The 24,731-nt window shown below is 44.0% G+C and overlaps 1 protein-coding gene across 5 annotated transcripts in view; it reads right to left on the bottom strand.

The window, feature by feature from the left end:
• Window positions 1–23,111, bottom strand: part of dennd1a (DENN/MADD domain containing 1A) — a 146,409-nt gene extending 123,298 nt beyond the window's left edge. For 3 of the 5 annotated variants that reach the window (XM_014143479.2, XM_014143460.2, XM_014143453.2), the window contains exons 1-2: window positions 22,901–23,110; window positions 20,589–20,653 (exon numbers count right to left, since the gene is read on the bottom strand). In XM_014143479.2, coding sequence (XP_013998954.1) covers window positions 20,589–20,653; window positions 22,901–22,917 — 82 coding nt within the window. In that variant the 5' untranslated portion in view covers window positions 22,918–23,110. Of the gene's footprint in view, window positions 1–20,588; window positions 20,654–22,900 lie in introns of all 5 variants that reach the window. The other 2 variants (XM_014143465.2, XM_014143472.2) reach the window with 1 other exon arrangement.
• Between the last annotated feature and the right edge of the window lie 1,620 nt (window positions 23,112–24,731).

The following is a 24,731-nucleotide window of genomic DNA, read 5'->3' on the forward strand; positions in this document are numbered from 1 at the left end:
GGGAAGGAGGTGGTATACCCTCTCGTCTCACCCCGTCATTACTCCTCAAAATACATCTGTGCAAGAAATCACAGCGGGGCGTGTGTGTGTCTACGTCTGCTTCTGCAGAGAACACCAGACACCCGCAGTGGTTTTCCCCACACTTGGCCAGCCTCTAAAAACAATGACACAGACCTTGTGGCTTTAATACGACCAAAAACACAGAAAGAAAAAAATCCACACGTTGGGAAAGTTTCCAAGGAACAACAACTGAGAGCCTGAAATAGGCGAGAAGCACCGACACGCTCGAGTTGATCCTGATCCTCTACCTAAAACTGATGTCATGGGCGTTCGCTCCCAGAGACTACGTTTAATAACGCATCATGTTTAATGGCACGGCTGAGAACACCAAGCCCTTTGGAAAAACACCAGTGGTGGTGGAATGCTTGTTTGGATTATTTGGAAAAGAGGAGAATTACATTTAAAGATCCCTCACCTCTAATGAAACCGCCTTTTTTCTTTCAAGCGAGAACAGATGATGCCCAGTCAAGAGTGATTTAATGGTGCACGAAATCCCCGAGCAAAACCAGTTGTGGGTTTCGATACTCGAGTGAAGGAGGGCTTTACACTGAGAAGGCTTTGGGGTAGTAACTTTCAAAGACATTGATAGTTGGCCAATGAGCATCAGTGGATGAGTTGTGCATTGGTGTGCACATATATACAGTATCTGGTATGGTTGCAGCACATGGTTGTAAAGGGTGACAGCTTTCAGACAGAAGCTTTAGCAATTGATAACCTAAATCTACTGTTAAGATTTAAAATGTCAAGTTATCAAACCTGTTCACAGGGTTGGTTAACTCTAGAGACTCCTTGCTGTCTACAGAGTTAGGTAAATAACAGGGTTGGTTAACTCTAGAGACTCCTTGCTGTCTACAGAGTTAGGTAAATAACAGGGTTGGTTAACTCTAGAGACTCCTTGCTGTCTACAGAGTTAGGTAAATAACAGGGTTGGTTAACTCTAGAGACTCCTTGCTGTCTACAGAGTTAGGTAAATAACAGGGTTGGTTAACTCTAGAGACTCCTTGCTGTCTACAGAGTTAGGTAAATAACAGGGTTGGTTAACTCTAGAGACACCTTGCTGTCTACAGGGTTAGGTAAATAACAGGGTTGGTTAACTCTAGAGACTCCTTGCTGTCTACAGAGTTAGGTAAATAACAGGGTTGGTTAACTCTAGAGACTCCATGCTGTCTACAGAGTTAGGTAAATAACAGGGTTGGTTAACTCTAGAGACTCCTTGCTGTCTACAGAGTTAGGTGAATAAGCCTCTGGTTTCCTTGCACCCTATGTTTGGAATGATTTTCAAATAATGCTTTGGTGTCCCTAGGGCGGTTCAGACAGCTGACAGAGGATTTTTTTATAATGAATAATGTGTTTTTTTAAGTTGACTGTGTTTTGTATGTTAATGTGTATTATTTTTGTACAATTTGTTTATATTTATGTTGGTCTGTGCTTATCTATTGATGTGCTTATTTTGTATTGTGCAGGGCTCATTTGTATAAGAGACTTTAGTCTCAATATGACTTCTCTGTTGAATTAAAGGTAAATTATCCTCGTCAAATAGAAGACCAGAACATTGTCTGAGTCCACAGGCGAGATTATATGACAGAAAATAATAATGTTCCTTGAGTTTTGTCGGAGTTTAGAGTGATGAAAACTAGCTAACAGCTAACTGCTCTCTGTCTCGTCATTGAGCAGAACAGCAAGCAGAGGTGTTACTATGGATACTCAGACAAGCAGAGCGCGAGCAGCACAGGGAAGGACAGACAGACAAGCAGCTAATGGATACTAACAGAATAAGTTATTTCTGATTTCGGGTTCAGGCAGGGCCTTAAATTTTGCAGAAGCAATTGGGCCTGAACAGCATGGGTAGGGTCCTGAACAGCATGGGTAGGGCCTGAACAGCATGGGTAGGGTCCTGAACAGCATGGGTAGGGCCTGAACATCATGGGTAGGGCCTGAACATCATGGGTAGGGCCTGATCATCATGGGTAGGGCCTGAACATTCATGGGTAGGGCCTGAACATCAAGGGTAGCATGGGTAGGGCCTGAACAGCATGGGTAGGGCCTGAACATCATGGGTAGGGCCTGAACATCATGGGTAGGGCCTGAACATCATGGGTAGGGCCTGAACAGCATGGGTAGGGCCTGAACAGCATGGGTAGGGCCTGAACAGCATGGGTAGGGCCTGAACATCATGGGTAGGGCCTGAACAGCATGGGTAGGGCCTGAACATTCATGGGTAGGGCCTGAACATCATGGGTAGGGCCTGAACATTCATGGGTAGGGCCTGAACATTCATGGGTAGGGCCTGAACATCATGGGTAGGGCCTGAAAATCATGGGTAGGGACTGAACATCATGGGTAGGGCCTGAACATCATGCCAGTGCAGGGCTCTGATGTCTATGTGTCAGGAGTTTCTCCCAATCTTTCTGTATTGGCTAATGAAGGCCAAGTTTGACGTGTCAGTCCACCAGACTCTTCGTGTCTGGGAACGAGATTACCAACAGGGCAACCAGCCTACAAAGAGGCTTTAGCAAGCTATCAAAGGAAAAAAGATCTGAACAAAGTTTTGAGGCCTTTCAAGGAAAATTGTCAAAGTTTTCTAGCTTAATTTGAATGGCGACTTGTGTTTGGACTGTGCACAATGAGTGTAGGGGAGGGGGGGGGCATTAGCTTAGTCCATCAGCTCTACACAGTGTGTGTGTGTGTGTGTGTGTGTGTGTGTGTGTGTGTGTGTGTGTGTGTGTGTGTGTGTGTGTGTGTGTGTGTGTGTGTGTGTGTGTGTGTGTGTGTGTGTGAGAGAGTCCACCGGTGCCAGCCGCCTGCTCAGGGGGGAGAGCAGAGCAGATTTGCATGGCGCTCTAACAGGATATTGCACAAGGCCTCCCTGAGGGACTGAGCCTCAGGGTCAGCTTTAACTCACAAGGCAGCTTTACCTTGAGCCGTCCCTCCTCCCCAACGTCAGTAGGCTGGCTCTCAGCAATGACAGATGAGAACTACAAGGGTAGTGACCAACACTGGCAGACAGTAACCCCTTCTCCTGCAGAGGCCTGGACAATGTTGCCTATTTGTTGCCTATTGACTATTTTCCCATTCAATAGACCTATAAACATACGCAGGACTAAATCTGGATGTTATGTAGTTTACTGAGCACGGCTTCGGCCCTAGTCTATGGACATTCTGACATTCTTAGATGTCTGTTCTTTGGTGTATTGGTCTAAATACAGATTCTTCCCACCTCACCATGATACCAGATATGTTCTTCTTTGTCTCAGCATATGTTCACATTGAGGGGAAACCTTCAGCAATCATTTTCTGGTGAAAGTGAAGTCTGGTGCTAAACGTTAAACCTTCAAATGGGTTTGTGGTTTTTTCAATCTGTTTCATCAGCCATCCTTGTAGTCATGTAAAAGCACCTATTATCGTTCAATTAACCATACTTGGAGTGCTCCCATTAGTGGGCAAAGGAAGAAGCCTCCATTTAGCAAACTCCAGAGATGGTTTTCATTACTGACTGAGATAACTTTTTCTGAGTAGTGGGAGCAGAGAATATTAAAACCCATGTACTAAGGATGATAAGTGAATTCAGACACATGCCTTCAGACACTATACACACACACACACCTCAAAAAACACCTGACCAGAAGAAAAAAAAAAAGGGAAAAAAAGATGAAAGGACACAAACTGCTGAGGCAGCTCCAGCCATTAGCCCTGTCCAGACCAATCATAGCGGATAAAGGATGAAGAAAGTGGCGAAGAACACAGACAGCCGTCGATAAGACCATCTGCATTTTTAAAAAGGTATCCCGGGCGCAGCGAGACCTCCCTGGTCCTTTTTCATCTGCCTGTGTTTAATTGTGCTCTTTGTAAAGGGAAACAAACTCACGGCCTTGGTCTGTGTGTTGTAATAGGACTTCTGCTGGCTGAGAAGAGGTAGAAGGGAATGGAACGGGGGGGGGGTCCTTGCCGCCGACTGCAGACGGGGGTCTCCAAGGACTGCAAATGCGGTAATTAAGGAGAGAAAGCCGGCGCTTGGGATTGAGAAACGGAAGAAAACATCCACATGAAAGTGTCAAATCAAACGAAGGGGCCGTGCGTGATGTGTGCAATATGCAGTGTGCAGATGCGTGTCACACACAAGTGCACAGACAAAAGAGTGTGAACATAAATCATCGTGCACGTCTGCATATGTGAGGAAGGAGGAAGGGATCTAACGGCTGGCCGTGACCGCGTCGAGCGCAAAACACACTAGCGTAAAAACAGAGAGAAAAATACTCTGCTGCCATTTATAATGTAAAGTTACGCACGCTTCCATTATCATTTTCTTAAACCATTGCAAACCATTACAGACTACAAAGGGAAGCACAGCCGAGAGCTGCCCAGTAACACAAGCCTACCAGATGAGCTAAACTACTTATATGCTCGCTTCGAAGCTAATAACACTGAAACATGCATGAGAGCACCAGCTGTTCCGGAAGACTGTGTGATCACGCTCTCTGCAGCCGATGTGAGTAAGACATTTAAACAGGTCAACATTCACAAGGCCGCAGGGCCAGATGGAATGCTACCGACCCATAGCACTCACGTCTGTAGCCATGAAGTGTTTTGAAAAGCTGGTCATGGCTCACATCAACACCATTATCCCAGAAACCCTAGACCCACTCCAATTTGCATACCTCCCTAACAGATCCACAGAGGATGATGCAATCTCTACTGCACTCCACACTGCCCTTTCCCACCTGGACAAAAGGAACACCTATGTGAGAATGCTATTCATTGACTGCAGCTCAGCGTTCCAACACCATAGTGCCCTCAAAGCTCATCACTAAGATAAGGACCCTGGAACTAAACACCCCCCTCTGCAACTGGATCCTGGACTTCTTGACGGGCCACCCCCAGGTGGTGAGGGTAGGTAACAACACATCCGCCACGCTGATCCTCAACACATGGGCCCCTTAGGGGTGCGTGCTCAGTCTCCTCCTGTACTTCCTGTTCACTTATGACTGCACGGCCAGGCACGACTCCAACACCATCATTCAATTTGCCGATGACACAACTGTGGTAGGCCTGATCACCGACAACGACGAGACAGCCTATAGGGAGGAGGGTAGAGACCTGGCCATGTGGTGCCAGGACAACAACATCTCTCTCAACGTGATCAAGACAAAGGAGATGATTGTTGACTACAGGAAAAAGAGGACCAAGCACACCCCCATTCTCATCGACTGGGCTGTAGTGGAGCAGGTTGAGAGCTTCAAGTTCCTTGGTGTCCACATCACCAACAAACTAACATGGTCCAAGAACACCAAGACAGTCGTGAAGAGGGTACGACAAAACCTATTCCCCCTCAGGAGATTAAAAAGATTTGGCATGTGTCCTCAGATCCTCAAAAGGTTCTACAGCTGCACCATCGAGAGCATCCTGACTGGTTGCATCACTGCCTGGTATGGCAACTGCTCGGCCTCTGATCGCAAGGCACTACAGAGGGTAGTGCGTACAGCCCAGTACATCACTGGGACAAAGCACCAGGACCAGGCATTTTATACTGCATCCCACATTGTTTATGAAAATGTATAACACTCCAAAATATACCGTAACCCTAAATATCTTTATTTATTTAATGCATTTTAAGTTATGGCCAGGCGGTGTCAGAGGAAGGCCCTAAAAATTGTCAAAGACTCCAGCCACCCTAGTCATAGACTGTTCTCTCTGCTACCGCGCGGCAAGCAGTACCGGAGCACCAAGTCTGGGTCCATAAGACTCCTGAACATCTAATCAAATGGCTACCCAGAATATTTGCATTGCCCCCCCCCCTTTTTATTCCGCTGCCACTCTCTTGTTATCATCTATGCATAGTCACTTTAATACATATTACCTCAATTACCTCGACTAACCGGCGCCCCCACACATTGACTCTGTAACGGTACCCTGAATATAGTAACAAGCTATTGTTATTTTACTGCTGCTCTTTAATTGCTTGTTACTTTTATTTCTTATTCTGATTTGTTATATATTTTATTTTTTTATTTTACTGCATTGTTTGTTAGGGGCTCGTAAGTAAGCATTTCACTGTAAGGTCTACTACACCTGTTGTATTTGGCGCATGTGACTAATACAATTTGATTTGATTTGATCTACATTGCACAAACAGTCATTAGAGATGACTCCTGAGTCAGTATGATCTTTGAGACGCTTCACAGTAGCGGAGGCATTAAAAGAGCATGTCCCCGAGTCAGTAGCGCATGGCTCTCTCTTACAGGGGCCACAGAGAAAACTGTCCGTTGAAATGCTCGGCAACTTCTAGTGGGATATCTTTGTCTAAACAAATCCCTCCATTGAAAATTCCGACAAGATGACATCAGTGCCGCTCACTGGCTATTGTGAGACGCACAATGGGTGGTGACCTTGGCAGCGGCGAGGGACACATTTCCATAATATTTATCATGCAGGTAGGATCACGCTCAAATACACCAGACAATATCACACCAACAGCCTAGACAGACAGTGGGAGAGAAAGCACAGAGAGAAGGATGGTCAGGGAAGGGAGGAGGATGATGGATAGATGGATGGAAGGGTTGAAAAAAAGAAGAAATGAATAAAGAAATAACAGGAGGACGGACGAAACAAAAGAACAGAGTAAAGGAGAGAAAGACAGTGAAGACAGAAAGAATAATGAACTGCTGTCAGGTAACAAAGGAGCAAAATAAGAGGGTGTGTGTGTGTGTGTAACAGGTGGTCTAGGAAGAGTACTACACACAACTAGTGGTCTAGGAAGGGCATTACAGGAAAATAGGGGTCTAGGAAAGCCACTACACACGACTAGGGGTCTAGGAAGGGCACTACACGCAACTAGGGGTCTAGATAGGTCACTCCTAATTAGAGTGTGGAGGGAGGGAATAAGAACTGCTCAAAGGGGACATCATTTTCTTTTAATATCTATTTCAACATGATAGGAGATTTGCTTGGCAATCCTTCAACGCTGGTGATTCCTTTAAGTGAACCTCACAACACAGTGTTCAGAGCTCCACTGCTTCTAGAAATATATTGTGAACCCCACTAAAGCACATGCTACTTGGCAGCGTCATCCACATTCTCACTTGATATGATGCTGGGCTGTGGATGTGTGGGATGCTTTTGTGGTGCTTTCCCCATGATGACTGGAACTATACACCGAGTATACAAAACATTAAGAACACCTGCTCTTTCTATTACATAAACTGACCAGGTGAATCCAGGTGAAAGCTATGATCCCTTATTGATGTCCACTTGTTAAATCCACTGCAATCAGTGTAGATGAAGGGGAAGAGACATGTTAAAGGAGGATTTTTAAGCCTTGAGACAATTGAGACATGGATTGTGTATGTGTGCCATTCAGAGGGTGAATGAGCAAGACAAAAGATTTTACTGCCTTTGAATGGGGTATGGTAGTAGGTGCCAGGCGCACCGGTTTGTGTCAAGAACAGCTGCTGGGCTTTTCACACTCAACAGTTTCCTGATTGTATCAAGAATGGCGCACCACCCAAAGGACATCCAGCCAACTTCCCATAACTGTGGGAAGCGTTGGAGTCAACTTGGGACAGCATCCCTGTGGAACGCTTCGACACCTTTTAGAGTCCATGCCCTGACAAATTGAGGCTGGTCTGAAGGCAAAAGGGGGTGTAACTCAATATTAGGAGAGGGTGCCTAATGTTTAGTACACTCAGTGTACACTATTTCTTTGAAAAAGCTGACGAGAAGTGGGAAGCAGGCAAAGGCCACAGCAAAACCGTCGGAAGTTTACATACACTTAGGTTTGAGTCATTAAAACTCATTTTTCAACCACTCCACAAATTTCTTGTTTACAAACTATAGTTTTGGCAAGTCGGTTAGGACATCTACTTTGTGCATGACACAAGTAATTTTTCCAACAATTGTTTACAGACAGATTATTTCACTTATAATTCACTGTATCACAATTCCAGTGGGTCAGAAGTTTACATACACTAAGTTGACTGTGCCTTTAAACAGCTTGGAAATTTCAGAAAATTATGTCATGGCTTTAAATGCTTCTGATAGGCTAATTGACATCATGAGTCAATTGGAGGAGTACCTGTGGATGTATTTCAAGGCCTACCTTCAAACTCAGTGCCTCTTTGCTTGACATCATGGGAAAATCAAATGAAATCAGCCAAGACCTCAGGAAAACAAATTGTAGACCTCCACATGTCTGGTTCATCCTTGGGAGCAATATCCAAACGCCTGAAGGTACCACGTTCATCTGTACAAACAATAGTACGCAATCATAAGCCCCATGGGACCACACAGCCGTCATACCACTCAGGAAGGAGACGCGTTCTGTCTCCTAGAGATGAACGTACTTTGGTGCGAAAAGTGCAAATCCCAGAACAATAGCAAAGGACCTTGTGAAGATGCTGGAGGAAACCGATACAAAAGTATCTATATCCACAGTAAAATGAGTCTTATATCGATATAACCTGGAATGCCGCTCAGCAAGGAAGAAGCCACTGCTCCAAAACCGCCATAAAAAAAAAGCCAGACTACGGTTTGCAACTGCACATGGGGACAAAGATCATACTTTTTGGAGAAATGTTCTCTGGTCTGATGAAACAAAATTAGAACTGTTTGGCCATAATGACCATCGTTATGTTTGGAGGAAAAAGGGGGAGGCTCGAAGCATGGGGGTGGCAGCAACATGTTATGGGGGTGCTTTGCTGCAGGAGGGACTGGTGCACTTCACAAAATAGATGGCATCATGAGATCATGAGGAAGGAAATGTATGTGGATATATTGAAGCAACATCTCAAGACATCAGTCAGGAAGTTAAAGCTTGGTCGCAAATGGGTCTTCCAAATGGACAATGACCCAAGCATACTTCCAAAGTTGTGGCAAAATGGCTTAAGAACAACAAAGTCAAGATATTGGAGTGGCCATCACAAAGCCCTGACCTCAATCCCATAGAACATTTGTGGGCAGAACTGAAAAAGCATGTGCGACCAAGGAGGCCTACAAACCTGACTCAGTTACACCAGCTCTGTTAGGAGGAATGGGGGAAAATTCATCCAACTTATTGTGGGAAGCTTGTGGAAGGCTACCTGAAACGTTTAACCCAAGTTAAACAATTTAAAGGCAAAGCTACCAAATGCTAATTGAGTGTATGTAAACGTTTGACCCACTGGGAATGTGATGAAAGAAATAAAAGCTGAAATAAATCAGTGGGTTTACTGTACATCCAATTATGATGAAGTTTAATTTCCGCTAGTCCAATCAGCACTGAGACCATCTGGCCAAAAAATGGCTTTGGGTATTTTTGGACTGTTAGAAATATTTTGGTTATTCTACTTTATCAACGTAATCAAGGCATATCAACGTGGCTAATTGGTTGAAATTGCAGAAAGTAGTCAACGTACACAATTTCTGTCTTATTTGAATCCAGATTTCAACTACAAATGTAGTGAAAGGATTTCAAGTTTTGGCAGATTTCAGTAAGCCGCCTGATTCGTCAGGCCCTCGTCACTTATAGCACGACATCTGTCACTCACGCTTTGACAAGGCCAGACAAAAGGGAACCCTGGTGCTCTTCCCTGCCCCTCTGTGTAAACTCATTCACAAACTTTCATGCCTCTTATTTGCCGGGCTAAAGGTTAAATTGCTAAGCCCTCCTCCCTCCCTTCTTTCACTCTCACTCGCTACCCTCTGCTGTAAAGCTGTCGTTGTGGGCCTGTATTTACATGGATTAAGGTCTTTTCACAGGGAAAAAAAGAGGTGGTTTGCTGTAAAGCCCCATACAGACTCTGGCTTGCTCGCCAGAGTGGACACGGTTAGCCAGCTCCCATCAGCCTCCCTTCCCTGAGGACAATGTCCATACTGTACCTCTTAGGAATGGATCGAGGCACAGGGACATTGCCCAGCGATTCACATGCCACATTATAGCTCCGACATGGCCACTGAAGCAAATAAGCCAATCATAAGCTCAGATTCTCAAAGTTAACAAAAATGTGCAACCCCATTGAATTTATTGTAATTCTGCAATATTCAAATTAATATGTTTGTATCATACTTAGACTTAAAGTTAAGATTTGGGGGTTGGGTAATCTGATCCTAGATCTGTGGTTATGGATAATTTACAGTGAAAGTTAGGATTTGGGGGTTGGGTAATCTGATCCTAGATCTGTGGTTATGGATAATTTACAGTGAAAGTTAGGATTTGGGGGTTGGGTAATCTTATTTTATGTCTGTGGTTAGGGGTAAGTTCTTCCCCCAGGCAGCCGTACAAGGGGTCCAAGCCTTGACAACGTCTCAGACGAGAATTAACAAACCGGCGAGGGTATGAAGATGTCAAAAAGCTTTCGCTAAAAAGGGGGACAAGGAAGTGGGGGTGTGTGTAGGGGGGTGGGAGGTGAACCCATCATGGGATGAACCCATCAAAACAAGAGGAGAAGGGTCGCCCCACTCTTGCTTCAAGTGTGTAGAGCAAATCCAACTCCTGTCTATGGCGCTTCCGCACCAGCCTGCCTGGCATGGCTTTACTCTCGTTCTCTTGGCTTCCTTTTTCTGCTCAATAAATAAACAAATAAAGCAAATAAACACAATCTTCCAGCTGAAGGAGCCGGGAGCTCTAGGGGGGAGGGGTTCATTTGTATCATAAATAGCCAGTCAGGGCATGGGCTAAACGTGAGCGACAAGAGGAAAGCAAATGGGCCTAAATCATGCAGAACACATTGATTGTCAGCTGTAGGGGCCATGTGCCAAGCAAGGTCACTACCGCTCACGATCCGTTTGATAGTATCGGCGCAAATTGGACAAATTGGGATGCAGTGCAGGCGCAGCATTGGGGCAGCCTGTTGACCTAGCAGAGTAGAGATATAGACACATACATACAGAGTTCTGGGAAAAACAACAGGGCAACAAGGCCTGAACAACGGATGTATCTACTTGGGCTTCTAGGCCTTGTGATAGATTCAAATGCAGCAAGCTGTAACAGACGTATTGGCTAATAGGCCTACAATGACAAGCCTATTGTTTGTGACCCATATATAGACGTAGACCGGCACACACACATACTTCATGCTGGCTAACACACAAAGCCACAAAGATCAATATATCCTACACAAACAAACATACACACTTGGCATGTGCACACACACACACACACACACACACACACACACACACAAACAAAAGCACCACCACTCCCCCCTAACACACGTCTGGGTTTCACCGCGGCCTCCGTGGTGCGCGGCTTCTTCTGAAGAGTACTTCCGCCAGAGAAACACTTAATTAGCGTGGGCTCCTCGTCCGCAGGGCACCATGTCTCCGAGCGGCGGTTCAGCCATTTCCCGCAGGAGGTCAGGGGTCAGCCGGAGAGAGAACTCTCTGAGGCGAGCTCTGGAACGCCGCTGTCACACATCATAGCGCTTAAGAAGCAAAGACACGCCGCCCCCGAAAAATAGCACGTTAACAACTGCTAGTGGGTAAACATCTCAAACGACTACTTTTTTTCACCTTTCGAGACTTCGACAGCCTATTTTTTTTCCTCCCTGCCAGTGTTTCTGCCCATGTTTCTTTTGGACTGCGATGGAGTCATGTAGCTAAAGCTATCTGGATATTGCAGGTGAAACTACAATAAGGACTCATGGGCTTGACCAGACACAATACCTAGCCCTTACCCCCTAGGTACTTGTGCAGATCTTACAAGATTGGATAGGTATTGCAATATGGCCAACACTTCAGAAGCCTTTCACGGGTCCAATCCTTTCTGATCTACACATAATGCCTAGGGGCCAGAGAATGTGAGTGAAGCGGAGTGAGGAGCGGAGCTGGAGCGGAGTGAGGGGCGGAGCTGGAGCGGAGTGAGGAGCGGAGTGAGGAGCGGAGTGAGGAGCGGAGCTGGAGCGGAGTGAGGAGCGGAGTGAGGAGCGGAGTGAGGAGCGGAGCTGGAGCGGAGTGAGGAGCGGAGTGAGGGGCGGAGTGAGGAGCGGAGTGAGGAGCGGAGTGAGGAGCGGAGTGAGGGGCGGAGCTGGAGCGGAGTGAGGAGCGGAGCTGGAGCGGAGTGAGGGGCGGAGCTGGAGCGGAGTGAGGAGCGGAGCTGGAGCGGAGTGAGGAGCGGAGTGAGGAGCGGAGTGAGGAGCGGAGTGAGGAGCGGAGTGAGGAGCGGAGCGTGTCCAATTTCACTGGAGCGCAGAGCAAGTTTGCCAAAGGCTGGAGCATCGTCCTTCTCGCCCACTCCAATTTCACTCCAGTACCGATCCAGTAGCACTCACTTCACGAGTTCAGGGCATGTCCGGCCCAGCATGCATTTGTAGGCAACTTGTGTGCTGCTATAGCCCCCTGCTTTAGTTACTGTCATGGAGTTTGCTAAATATTTTTCATAAAGGAACTGATAAAACACACAGGTGCAAAAATCAAGGTGTCTTACAAAGATGAGGAGGACCAAAAGCAACAGAGGGAGTGTGGTCCCGAAAGCATGATGGTGTACTAGATGCACATGCTAACACAAAGGAACGAGGTGGTTAGCTAGCTAAGTGTGTCAAGTATGTATAAACCAAAAATCTTAACTTAAAAGTTTAGTTCATTTTTGTTATATTATCTATACAATAGGCTATCATTGATTTTGGCCCAATAGGCCTGAAATACACTACATGACCAAAGGTATGTGGACACCTGCTCGTCAAACATCTCATTCCAAGATCATGGGCATTAATATGGAGTTGGCCCCTGTTTTGCTGCTATAACAGCCTCCACTCTTCTGGAAAGGATTTACACTACATGTTGGAACATTGTTGCAGGGACTTGCTTCCATACAGCCACAAGAGAATTAGTGAGCTCGGGCAATGATGTTGGGCGATTAGGCCTGACTCGCAGTTGGCGTTTCAATTCATCCAAAAGGTGTTTGATGGGGTTGAGGTCGGGGCTCTGTGCAGGCCAGTCAAGCTCTCCCACACCAATCTCGACAAACCATTTCTGTATGGACCTTGCTTTGTGTATGGGGGCATTGTCATGCTGAAACGGGAAAGGGCCTTCCCCAAACTGTTGCCACAAAGTTGGAAGTACAGAATCATCTAGAATGTAATTTTATGCTGTAGCGTTAAGATTTCCCTTCACTGGAACTAAGGGGCCTAGCCCGAACCATAAAAAACTGCCCCAGACCATTATTCCTCCTCCACCAAGCTGTACAGTTGGCCCTATGCATTGAGGCAGGTAGCGTTCTCCTGGCATCCACCAAAGACAGATTTGTCCGTCGGACTGCCAGATGGTGAAGCGTGATTCATCAGTCCAGAGAACGCTTTTCCAGTGCTCCAATGGCGGTGAGCTTTACACCACTCCAGCCGACGCTTGGCATTGCGCATGGTGATCTTAGGCTTTTGTGCGGCTGCAAGACCATGTAAACCCATTTCCTGAAGCTCCCGACGAACACTTCTTGTGCGGACGTTGCTTCCAGTTCTTGTGGTGATGCACTTCAGCACTCAGCGGTCGTGTTCTGTGAGCTTTCGTGGCCTACCACTTTGCAGCTGAGCCGTTGTTGCTCCTAGACGTTTCCTCTTCACAATAACAGCACTTATAGTTCACCGGGGCAGCTCTTGCAGGGCAGAAATTTGACGAACTGACCTGTTGGAAAGGTGTCATCCTATGACTATGCTAATAATATAGCCTAAATGATACATTTTTGTTCCTTCTGTCTGGCTCCTGACCTATTTAGAGTGTTTATATCCTGTTTAATATGCCTATTTGAAATGATGAGTCCTTCTTACAGTCACCTTTTCATGTTGTTTCTAAAAATATTTTTCATTCAAATCATATGGTATGGTTTCAATACTTCAAACCAAATGGTAGGTCCATGTAGTCACAAAAATAGATTGGTGTTGATTAAATGGTGATTTTAATGAATGGAGCGGATTTGTAGCGGTAGTTTTTTTCCCTGTGAGCGAGGAGCGTATTTAGGTGAAGCGGTTGTAAAGGACGTGGATTTCCGACCACTCAACTCTGCTCACATACTCTACTAGGGGTTAGAGGTTGGTTCTTGACAGGGCTAGAGGTTGGTTCTTGACAGGGCTAGAGGTTGGTTCTGGACAGGGCTAGAGGTTGGTTCTGGACAGGGCTAGAGGTTGGTTCTGGACAGGGCTAGAGGTTGGTTCTGGACAGGGCTAGAGGTTGGTTCTTGACAGGGCTAGAGGTTGGTTCTGGACAGGGCTAGAGGTTGGTTCCGGACAGGGCTAGAGGTTGGTTCCGGACAGGGCTAGAGGTTGGTTCTTGACAGGGCTAGAGGTTGGTTCTGGACAGGGCTAGAGGTTGGTTCTGGACAGGGCTAGAGGTTGGTTCTGGACAGGGCTAGAGGTTGGTTCTGGACAGGGCTAGAGGTTGGTTCTTGACAGGGCTAGAGGTTGGTTCTTGACAGGGCTAGAGGTTGGTTCTTGACAGGGCTAGAGGTTGGTTCTGGACAGGGCTAGAGGTTGGTTCCGGACAGGGTTGGAGGTTGGTTCTTGACAGGGCTAGAGGTTGGTTCTGGACAGGGCTAGAGGTTGGTTCTGGACAGGGCTAGAGGTTGGTTCTGGACAGGGATAAAGATTGGTTCTGAACAGGGCTAGAGGTTCTATATCTGCACACCTGATACAGTGTAGAAGATGAGTGAATAGGAGTGATAATATGAACTACCTGGAATAGATACTTGGAAAGAAGAGATAACCCGAGGGCAATTCCACCTTAACAGAATGACGCTGAGACTTTGAAAGTATGCCAACAAAAAAAACACTGATTACCAAGTTAAACAAACCATAAAACTGTACGCACAAGGACTACTTTTAACAAGTTCCACTGAACATTTTACGAAAACACATTTACTGGAAGAACAGGGCAGATGTGAAGTTTGGTAACAGAATGACGGTAAAATCTCCCTCCGTTTTTTTATGTGAACATGTCTTCCAAAAACGTAAATATCTACTCTGAATTAACATTAAAGAAAGAATGGGTGTCAGCTATGATACTATTTTGGTTATTGAACTACGTTAAATATGTTTTAATCACTTAATAAATCATAAATCAAATTTATATCAGTAAAAACACTATAAGTAATTGGTAGGTCTACCTTTACTTGTTACTTCTGTGAACTGTCATTATCCTCCCTCCTCATGAGGTAGAGAAACTAGAAAATATCCTAATGGTGCAATATGCAGAAATCCCTCTGCCATTTCTTAGTGGCAAAAATGTGAATAGTTCGCCAAAATTTCAGTTCATGTCACAAAACAAGCAGGTGTATAGAATCACTGTACCATCTAAACCACTGTGAAATATATGTTAAATTAACAAAAATATTGTATTTCGGGCTGCCAGTTGAGGACTTGTAAGGCTTCTGTTTCTAGACTAGACACTAGACACTAATGTACTTGTCCTCTTGCTCAGTTGTGCACCAGGGCCTCCCACTCCTCTTTCTATTCTGGTTAGAAACAGTTTGTGCTGTTCTGTGAAGGGAGTAGTGCACAGCGTTGTACAAGATCTTCAGTTTCTTGGCAATTTCTCGTATGGAATAGCCTTCATTTCTCAGAACAAGAATAAACTGACGAGTTTCAGAAGAAAGTTATTTGTTTCTGGCCATTTTGAGCCTGTAATCGAACCCACAAATGCTGATGATCCAGATACTCAACTAGTCTAAAGAAGGCCAGTTTTATTGCTTCTTTAATCAGAACAACAGTTTTCAGCTGTGCTAACATAATTGGAAAAGGGTTTTCTAATGATCAAATAGCCTTTTAAAATTATAAACTTGGATTAGCTAACACAACGTGCCATTGGAACACAGGAGTGATGGTTGCTGATAATGGGCCTCTGTACGCCTATGTAGATATTATATTAACAATCTGCCGTTTCCAGCTACAATTGTCATTTACAACATTAACAATGTCTACACTGTATTTCTGATTAATTTGATGTTATTTTATTGGACAAAAAAGTGTGCTTTTCTTTCAAAAACAAGGAAATGTCTAAGTAACCCCAAACTTTTTAATGGTAGTGTACATACTAGCATGCCCAATGCATTAGAACAGGCAATACATTGGGCATGCAATCTACGAGGTTTGCTGGTGTAGATATTGGAACCAAGCCTTATTAGTCTCTTGAGCTAACATGACCCCCGTCCCCTATAAGTGAATGGGAATAAAGCAGGCCCATGTAGCGGGCGGCAGCAGCCAATTGACATGTAAATGCTGCCTCCTTCCGCCATGACTCTGATTAACTCTCCCTCAGTTAATAGTTTCCCTGTTAACAAAGAGGACTCCCCCTCTTGAGGGACAGAGAATGTAGAAAGAGGGAGGGAGAGAGAGAGAGAGAGAGAGAGAGAGAGAGAGAGAGAGTAAACTAATTTTGATAAACTCCCATATCTACTGGGTGAAATACCAGTGTGCCATAACAGTAGCAAGATTTGTGACCTGTTGCCACAAGAAAAGGTCAACCAGTGAAGAACAAACACCATTGTAAATACAACCCATATGTGTTTATTTATTTTCCCTTTTGTACATTGTTACAACCCTGTGTATACACATAATATGACATTTGAAATGTCTTTATTCCTTTGGAACTTCAGTGAGTGTAATATTTACTGTTAATTGTTATTGTTTATTTAACTTTTGTTTATTATCTACTTAACTTGCTTTAGCAATGTTAACGTTTCCCATGCCAATAAGGCCCTTGAATTGAATTCAATTGAGAGAGACAGCAACCGAGAGAGAGAGAGAGAGAGAGACAGAGAGAAACAGAGACAGGGAGAGAGAGAGAGACAGAGCCAGAGAGAGATAGAGAGACAGAGAGTGAAAGACAGAGAGAGAGAAAGAGAGAAAGAGAGAGACAGAGAGTGAAAGACAGAGAGAGAGAAAGAGAGAAAGAGAGAGACAGAGAGAGAGAGAGCCAGAGCCAGAGAGAGAGAGAGAGAGAGAGAGAGAGAGAGAGAGAGAGAGAGAGAGAGAGAGACATGAAATGTCTTTATTATTTTGGAACTTTTGTAAGTGTAATGTTTACTGCAAATGTTTTGTTTATTTCACTAAGGGTTTATAATCTATTTCACTTGCTTTGGCAATGTAAACATGTTTCACATGCCAATAAAGCCCTTAAATTGAATTAGAGAGAGAGAGAGAGAGAGAGAGAGAGAGAGAGAGAGAGAGAGAGAGAGAGAGAGAGAATGTAGAAAGAAAGTGACAGAGAGACAGAGAATCAAGAGAGAACGAGAAAGAGAAAGAAATAGCAGAATCAAAAGGGTACAGGAAGTGTTTTGTATGTGGTTTGAGGTTTGACAAGAATAAGGGAATTGTCATTGTACTGTAGCAACAGTAGATTAAGGTAGTAAGAAAGTCTATGTTACTAGCGTAAATCCCTAACATTTACCATAGTCTACATTAGGCTGCTTTGCTAGCATCATTGCAATCAATGCAAAAATGCATGCTAATTAGCTCAAGTGTGTGTGATGGGAAGGAAGTATTAGTTACTTCCAGATCTTGTGGCTTGAGGAGGCCTGATTACGACATGGTGGTCTAGCCCAGGTCAGAACATTCTTACAATATGATTACATAATTCAATATTTACACCTCTCTCTTTCACACTGACGCACACAAATGCAGTCGCAAAAACAATCAATGCACTCACACACCTGCACCATTTCCCACAAGCAAACACACATACAAACACTCACTAATCTCTCTCTCTCACACACACCTCTCTCTCTCTCACTCACTCACTCACCTCTCTCTCTCACATACATGTATCTCTCAGTCACACACACACATACATACCTCTCAGTCACACACACACACACACACACACACACACACACACACACACACACACACACACACACACACACACACACACACACACACACACACACACACACACACACCTCTCTCACTCACTCACCTCTCACACACATACCTCTCACACACACACACCTCACTCACACACACATTTATCTCTCAGTCACACACACACATACCTCTCAGTCACACACACATATCTCTCAGTCTCACACACACACACACACACACACCTCTCTCTCTCACTCACACACCTCTCTCTCACACACACATATCTCTCAGTCACACACCCCTCACTCACACACACACATATATATATCTCAGTCACACATACACACACCTCAGTCACACACACACACACACACACATATCTCTCAGTCACACACACACACCTCTCTCACACACACACACACACACACACACACACACACCTCTCTCTCTCACTCACTCACTCACCTCTCTCTCTCACACGCATACCACACATACCTCTCAGTCACACACACACACATATCTCTCAGTCTCACACACACACACACACACACACACACACACACACACACACACACACACACACACACACACACACACACACACACACACACACACACACCTCTCACTCACTCACACACCTCTCTCTCTCACACACATATCTCTCAGTCACACACCCCTCACTCACACACACACACACACACATATATCTCTCAGTCACACATACACATACCTCTCAGTCACACACACACATACCTCTCAGTCACACACACACATACCTCTCAGTCACACACACACATACCTCTCAGTCACACACACACATACCTCTCAGTCACACACACACATACCTCTCAGTCACACAAACCTCACTCACACACACACATATCTCTGTCACATACACACACACCTCTCTCTCTCTCTCTCGCTCTCACACACACACACCTCTCTCTCTCACACACATATCTCTCAGTCACACACACACACACACACATATATATCTCACTCACACACATGCATACCTCTCAGTCACACACACCTCACACACACACACACACACACCTCTCAAGTCTCACACACACACACACACACACACATACATATACCTGCCTCTCAAGTCACATACACACACACACACACACCTACCTCTCAAGTCACACACACACCTACCTCTCAAGTCACACACACACACACACCTCTCAAGTCACACACACACACACACCTCTCTCTCTCATTCTCTCACTCACTCAGACACTCAGACACACACACCTACCTCTGAGTCACACCTCTCTCTCTCACTCACAGACTCACACACACACCTACCTCTCAGTCACACACACACTTGAACACCCACTACATCCACAAAACACACAGACTATACATCCAATACACTCACAAAAAACACACACATACATATCTACATCAATTACCTCGTACCCCTGCACATAGACTCGGTACTGGTACCCTGTGTATATAGCCAAGTTATCGTTACTCACAGTGTATGTACTATTAGAATTAAGTGTTTTACTATGCTATTATTTCTCTATTTTCTTTCTCTGCATTGTTGGGAAGGACCCGTGAGTAAGCATTTCACTGTTAGTCCACATCTGTTGTTTAGAAAGCATGTGACACATAAAATGTGATTATAGGCTAGTCTGAAATTGACAACTGTGTCAAATCATTTATTCAGCCATGTCACCTGCACCGCGTGCCCGCCACTGTCTGATACATGATGAAGTTATGCAGAGAGATTCTTCTGAACTCATGTTCACTTTCTCTTTGAGCAGCATCTGAAAAAAAATCTCTCCTCAAGGATACTTTTGGTCTTTGAATCACAGAATTTTTGCTGACGTGTAATCTATGGGGTCAAAGACAGACCACACCCACAATGTTGTCTTGACAGCACTTTTTTAAAAGGCTGCCCTATTCCAAAGGGAGAATCGACTGTAAGACCATCCATCATATTACTGTGGTCAGTGGGTGAACTGGCTCCCCTGACAGAGGGTTCCCAAGGATGGGCCTCAGATCTGACTTCAGGTCAGTTTATGATGACCTTTGCCCAGCAGGGCCTTTATGAGTTATATACTTCTATGTCATACTGTATTGTTTGTTTGTTTGTGTGTGTGTAATAGGGTTAGGTTTAGGGTATGTGTATGTGTATGTTATAAAGACACGTATGTAGTATTCAACAAGGACTCCTATAACACCTTCATAAACTAAATGTAATTTAATGTCAACATCCATGAGCACAGTGACACACAAACTAGCAGTTGTTGACATATGCTTACGCATTCCTTATAAACATGTTATGTATGGCATATGACTGTGATCATTACACAGCGGCCATAGAAAGTATGATAACAACAAAAACACCCACCAACCCCATTCAACCTCACCGAGGAAGATGCTGCATTCATAATATCCAACAGGGGCTTTGACCATCAGTTGGATGTGCAAGGGTTAAAAGTCATTGTTTATGGGCCTCGCGAGTGGCGCAGCGGTCTAAGGCACTGCATCGCAGAGTTGCAGCATCACGACATCCTGGGGATCTATCCCAGGCTGTGTCACAGCCTGGCCATGACCGGGAGTCCCATAGGGCGGGGCACCTATTGGCCCAGTGTCGCCCGGGTTAGGGGAGGGTTTGGCCGGGGGGGGCTTTACTTGGCTCATCGCACTCTAGCAACTCCTTGTGGAGGGCCGGGCGCCTGCAGGCAGACTTTGGTTGTCAGTTGAACTGTGTTTCCTCTGACACATTGGGGGGGGGGGGGGGCGACTTACCAGAGCCAGTGGTTCCAGGATGGGTCACCTCCAGGTACACCTCGAAAGTGGCCTCAGGGTTGTCCCTGAAATAGAGATCAAAGGTCAGCCTCTAGTCTCCCTAGAACTGCACGTCAAAAGTGTTTCACAGCAACCAGACCTAAATGCTCTTCAGTGACAAATGCTTGTCTAGACGCCACACAAAACACTAACCTTCAATATGATTTTATAACATTTCAAAACAGGTACAGTCTTTGTGTGGGTGAAAAGTATCAATAGAAATCTTATCAAATGTCTGCTTAATAATGTAACAACCACAACCTCAATTTGAGTACACAGCCTGGTTGCATATATTGTATGATCAGTCAGCATTGTTTTTTTTTTACTTCCTCTAAATACTACAACAGTAAGGAAGTGACATTATAGGCCTAATACCGTCAGCAACCCAGGTTATTAATTTCCTTCTCCCCCAACTTTTAACAGTAGCCATAACCCAAGTAAATAGAAAACAGGTTAGGCATACTTCATTCATTCATTACATCATTCACGTTGTAACATTATATGGCTATAGGTAGGGTGTCCAACCAAAAATGCATATTTTGATCAATGGGTAATATAATATGTTAATTGTGTAGATAGTCCTCTAAGAAAATCAATGGTCCAAACCTCAGATGTGGAAAATAGCATGGCGTCAGCTAGGCTGGATGTTGTGTGAGAATTAAAGCTACCTGACAGGCTCACCATTGAACTCGTTATCTTTCTTCTCCAATCCGGAAGAAGTAAAACAATATAGAGGTAAGATAGATATCGATTTTGAGACATGACATATTTTAGTATGCGAAGTTCCTGTTCTTTTTCAAAGACTTCTCACAAAAACAAGCATATCTCTGTGAAATGTCAAAGGTGCACTGAGCATACCACAAGCTTTTTAATTTCAAAGCTTTTTACATTTAATTCAGCTCGTGTCATGCCGCTTTTGCTATTTGCAACCCAGGGAAACAACTTGAAAGACACTGACCAAAAAATGTAAAATCCTCAAATGCTTTGGTGAGAAAGCTGCACCGCTCTGTCAACAGACCTTGTGCTTATTATCGGATGCATTTGGTTACAAAATCAACTTTTTTGTATATAATGTTAATGATACGTTAGAGAAAGACCCTACTGATCGATTCAGAACACAAAGAATCAGATTTGTCCTGCTAAAATGTATTTTATAATATAAGGAATTGAAATGTCATCAACAAAGGGCATTTTCGCCCACACACTAACACAGGACACAATGGTGTCACTTTTACAGGGAACTATCTTTCTCAGTGAAGGAAGAAGGGTAAGGGAAGTGTTTTGTTGGACACTTGCCATTTTAATGGAAAATATAGTACAGTAGGCCTATAGGGCAAAATAGCCTAAGATTAAGTGTACTTTCAGTAACATAATACTTCACAAAGGCCATAAAACTACCACTGTAACATGGTGTTCTAATAAGAGGCAAAGTAACTTTGGTTATCTGAAATTTAAAAAAAAGATCATGCCTTTTGGGTTTTGACACTGATATCTTTGACAGAAATAAGGGCATCTGTTGTAACATGACAGTTATTGTTTTACTACCATTGGTTGAGTTTGGTGCAGACCTAGGCTACTGTAAGTCAACGGACTGGTCATTGAGTAGCCTATTCATACTGCATCGGAGAGGTCCATATAATTAACTTTAAAGGTGACCTGCATGGTTGCCACACATAGGGCTAGGCTACTGTAGCCTATTGTACCGGAAGCACAATGTAAAGTTACCCTCGTCCATTTCAGTGATACATGACAAGCAATACAATGTAGCAATTGTAGCTGGCACCATTTTAATGACGCGAGGAAAGGCTAGACTTTATAACATTGTATCAATACGCCAACACATCGGGTCATTCCGCAATGGGCATGTTCCAATACATTGAACTCATTCCATCCACAGAACATATGCCCTGTAGGCATGGATGTGGTGTAAAACCGGTTACATAAATAGACCAACCCTGTCTGCCTCAAATGTTTACATTCTCTTCCATACATTGTCGAGGGCTAGACAGCGGGACATATTGAGAAAAACAGAGATGTAAGCATATCCATAGTTGAGTTCTCTGCAAACAGTATGTGTGACATACTCTCATTGATGAGCAAATATTACTATTTTTCACTAAATGCTCAATGGTCCGGTAAACAAGTCGTTCAGTCTGTCGCAACAAGTCCGGGCCTTGCACTGCCTCTCTCTCCCTCCCTCTTAACTCGCGCAAACAATGTAGCCTAGTAGCATTTGGGAAGCAAGGGAAAGGAAAAAAAGAAATGGCTCTTACTTGATACGGGACCCCATTTTTATTTCTCACAGTGTCCAAGTCTAGTGTCGTTTATATGGGGCGTTGACCCGTTTTTCGAGGGCTATTTTTCTGATAGCCCGTCAGAACGTCCTGGGTATCGCCATGGTCTCCTCGAGCGGATCACGCTACCACCGCACATTGAACCGTGGGACTTGTAGTCCCGTAGGAGCAAAACATGTATGTATCTGCAACCTCGCGCTGCCTTCCTATGAACTACATGTACCACAAAGCCAATCTTCGGCTACGTTTGAGTCGCATGATGCAGACGAAAGGAACCGTTTAAATTGCCACAGTAGAATGAAACAGTGATAACCTAACAAAACTGCTTGACAATGCACTATCCAATTTTGTTCTGTTCACACATACTGTTTTTCTCAGTATGATGAACTCTACATTCTAGGAATTCTCTGTCCATTGACGCACGGGACAAAATGTGCCGGTTGGTTCATTGTGCAATGTCATCCCTTTATCATTGCCAGCAAGTCCAGAGCATACATGCTGCAGTTCGAGTTTCCGTTATGCTCCCACTCACTCCTATTACACTGGTGGCTAGTGGTGGGGAACTACAGTTCTCTCGACACTTTCTCCTGCTACAGTGAGACTGGGATGGAAACAATTGCAAATGTCTACAATGTGATATTTGATAGCTGCTTTATATATACTGTATCTTCTTTCATATCAATGTATACTAAAGTACATTTGTTTTTGCAGTTATTTATTTTGATAGCCTAATTAGCCGCCTAGTTGTTCTACAGTTAGGCTAGAACTGTAGAATGATGCAAATTATTTTGAAATTGCACGTGTAAATGACCTTGCAACTTCTGTTTCAGAAAATATAATTAAAAGTAATGTACAACTAACTTTTGCGCATATTGCGCTCAATTCAAGTGTGCTTCTCAAGTTATTAGGATAAAAGTGCTATTTCATTTTCGCAAGAAAAATAAATCATAGTTGCGTTTTAAAAAATGTGGATCATGTTGACAAGGATATTGAGATGTTGTTGCCCTTGGTTGGAAAAGGATAGGATAGAAATAGCATAGGCTACACACCAAATGTGATTTCACTAAGAAATCACAAGAAATCAAAGCACAAATGAATAAGATATAGGCTACAGTAGGTCAATTCGTAATACAAAAAAAAAACATGACGTTTGAGATGACCCTTGAATTAATGCAATGGATTGCATCGAATTTGAATGCCCAAATTGCTCGTTTCGTTAAGGATGCTGTGCGATCCTAATGAGCCTAATCAAAATGACAAAGTCATTATTTGCATTAAAGTGTTCCAAGTCAAAACACATTAGTTAGACTTACCATGATGATGATTTAACGATTTCATTGTTCACATTCAATTACTTTTATTAGCTCTCTCTCTCTCTCGGTATTCTAATGTAGAAATGAGCCTGGTATTGTCAACATTAGCATAAGATGAATGATAATATTACTAAGATATAAACATCTGAAAGTAACGGAAGAACATAAAATATTGATATGTTCTTACACAACTTTAATGTGTTTTCGTAAGTAAATTGTTCCAAATATCGGTTGGCCTGAGATGCACAATTAAAAACGTCCAAAAACCCATCGGTCAAGAGAAATTGGGTCACTGTGTTCAGAAATACCCCCATTAGGCTATGTGTTGTGTACTCTCACCCTTATAAGGACATTACCACGAGTCACGACGACAATACTTTGGAGATGTCTCTCTAACTTTCTTAGCTGTCATTTTCTCCTGTTAGACAGGTATTCAAACAGATAGACGTAATCGACTTATTTTCTTACTGTACATGTTTAGCTGTGGACCACATCAA

The sequence above is a fragment of the Salmo salar genome, chromosome ssa01, assembly GCF_905237065.1.
Source record: "Salmo salar chromosome ssa01, Ssal_v3.1, whole genome shotgun sequence".
NCBI lineage: Eukaryota > Metazoa > Chordata > Actinopteri > Salmoniformes > Salmonidae > Salmo > Salmo salar.